Raw genomic sequence first — 1,797 nt, 5'->3', positions numbered from 1 at the left:
ATATATATATATATATATATGTATATACATATTTGCTTTGTCATGGTTCGTGCGCTCATTCGTTCTTATGTTTCCCTTAAAATACCATCTGTTTTTTGGTTGCTACACGCCGTTATGCTGTGTGGGGAGGATGAGTTTTCAATTCTTACTACTACAATCATCTTAATCGTGTTAGATTCCTTAGGGTTCTATCATATAAGGTCGAGATTCGGAATGAAAAAAAGGTTTTGTTTCTGACTTGTTCGAGTTCTCGGTGTTTTGATTGCAGAGAGAGAGAGATGATGATGATGGTGACTTCTCTCCGTTGTGAAAGACTAATATAGTCAGTCTCGGGCAAGAGCAGTAGGAATCCATAAACTCACGATTCAGATTCTGAATAAATAAATAAAAAAAGGTACGAAGAAGAAAAAGAAGTGTCTGAACAATGCAACGTCCAAAAGACTGAGTTGTAAATTCGAAGCTATCTTTCACTGTGGGATCTTATCTGTAGAGAGTCTCTTACCTTATATTTGTTTTTTTATGTGTATTGCTTGGCGAAATGAACCAAGTTTTAATATATATATATATATATATATATATATATATATATAATATGATGTATACATATATTTGTCTTATATGTGTAATGTAGAGTTTGATGCAGAGGTTATCCCCCAAAAACTTGGGACCTCGTTCTCCTTGCTCTCTACCGACAGTGGTGGGCGTTCCGTACAGAAAAACTTGGGACCTCGTTCTCAACTGGTTCGCTGTTTAGTTCGTTTTTTAAACTTAAATCGGGAACTATATCTATAAGACTATAACTATAACCATAACTACATATTACATGACTTTTAAAAATGTTACTACAGGAAAATTATGAGAGGTTTCAATGAAATATTTTTTTTTTAATTATGAATTAGTAAAATAATATATTTTTCAAACATTTGTAAAAAAATATTTATAGGTTTTTAATATATTGACTCTATAATATTCTTTAAAAATGAATTAGTTTTATTTTTTAATCGTAATTTCACAACATTTAAATATTAAGGGCAGAATTATAATTTGAATCTTACCATCGAAATATAAGTGTGTTAAAATACTTCAAGATTAGGTACGGCTTTTTATTATTTAAAACGCTAAATTTGTAATTATTTGACGTACTTGCCCTGAAATACAACTTGACAGGTATATGTTTCAACAAATTTTTTTTCTTTTGATTCGTGGGGCATTATCCAAAATACTCTCATTTTGCTAAAATTATTTTTATATATATCCTCTTCCTCCATATGTATAATGACCATCTCAAAGATGTATCACACTAATTATGAAATATGAAATTATCAAAATTTTAACGTTATGATAATTATGTAATCATGTGGTCATATTTCAAAAGATATATATAGAACTAGGTTTAGCAAAAGAATATTATCTAATTTTAAAAGGACACGTGTCGTATTGCTGGGCCAACCTTGTCACCGAAAAGCCCATGATAAGCGTACAAAACATATATTCCAAAAGCCGAAACTTACCATTAGAAACTCCGTGAAGAGAGAGAGACTAACAGATACAAAAAAGCCAATTAGACAAAATCCATCTCAAAATTGGGGTGTCATCAACTTCCGACAAACCTTGTTCCGCTCCAACAAGAACCAAACCCGAAAAGGGAACATATCTACGAACTACTACGTCTTGAATCTTGTCAGAAAAACGATTCCACGTGGGTGTGGCGGGCAAGATCTCACCTCTTTCGCTTGCCACCTGCACCCGAGCCTCTCCCTGCGGATGCGGGTTTCTTCTCGGCCAGGCAATGGCGTC

General features: G+C 33.2%; 2 protein-coding genes across 5 annotated transcripts in view; one reads left to right on the top strand and one right to left on the bottom strand.

Moving 5' to 3' along the window:
• LOC104810949 (E3 ubiquitin-protein ligase RHF2A) overlaps positions 1–556 on the top strand; it is a 3,438-nt gene extending 2,882 nt beyond the window's left edge. For both annotated transcript variants that reach the window (XM_010537441.2, XM_010537442.2), the window contains exon 9: positions 269–556. The gene's annotated coding sequence lies outside the window, so the exon portion shown is untranslated. The remainder of the gene's footprint in view (positions 1–268) is intronic.
• A 933-nt stretch (positions 557–1,489) lies between these two features.
• The window catches only part of LOC104810945 (replication factor C subunit 1), a 7,783-nt gene continuing 7,475 nt past the window's right edge, over positions 1,490–1,797 (bottom strand). For 2 of the 3 annotated variants that reach the window (XM_010537433.2, XM_010537434.2), the window contains one exon: positions 1,490–1,752. In XM_010537433.2, the coding sequence (XP_010535735.1) occupies positions 1,721–1,752 (32 nt within the window). In that variant the 3' untranslated portion in view covers positions 1,490–1,720. Of the gene's footprint in view, positions 1,771–1,797 lie in introns of all 3 variants that reach the window. The other variant, XM_019202286.1, reaches the window with a different exon arrangement.

This window comes from Tarenaya hassleriana, unplaced genomic scaffold (genome assembly GCF_000463585.1).
Source record: "Tarenaya hassleriana unplaced genomic scaffold, ASM46358v1 Cleome19, whole genome shotgun sequence".
Classification (NCBI taxonomy): Eukaryota; Viridiplantae; Streptophyta; class Magnoliopsida; order Brassicales; family Cleomaceae; genus Tarenaya; species Tarenaya hassleriana.
Note: the sequence above shows the minus strand (reverse complement) of the source record. Positions and strands in the feature narration are given on the sequence as shown.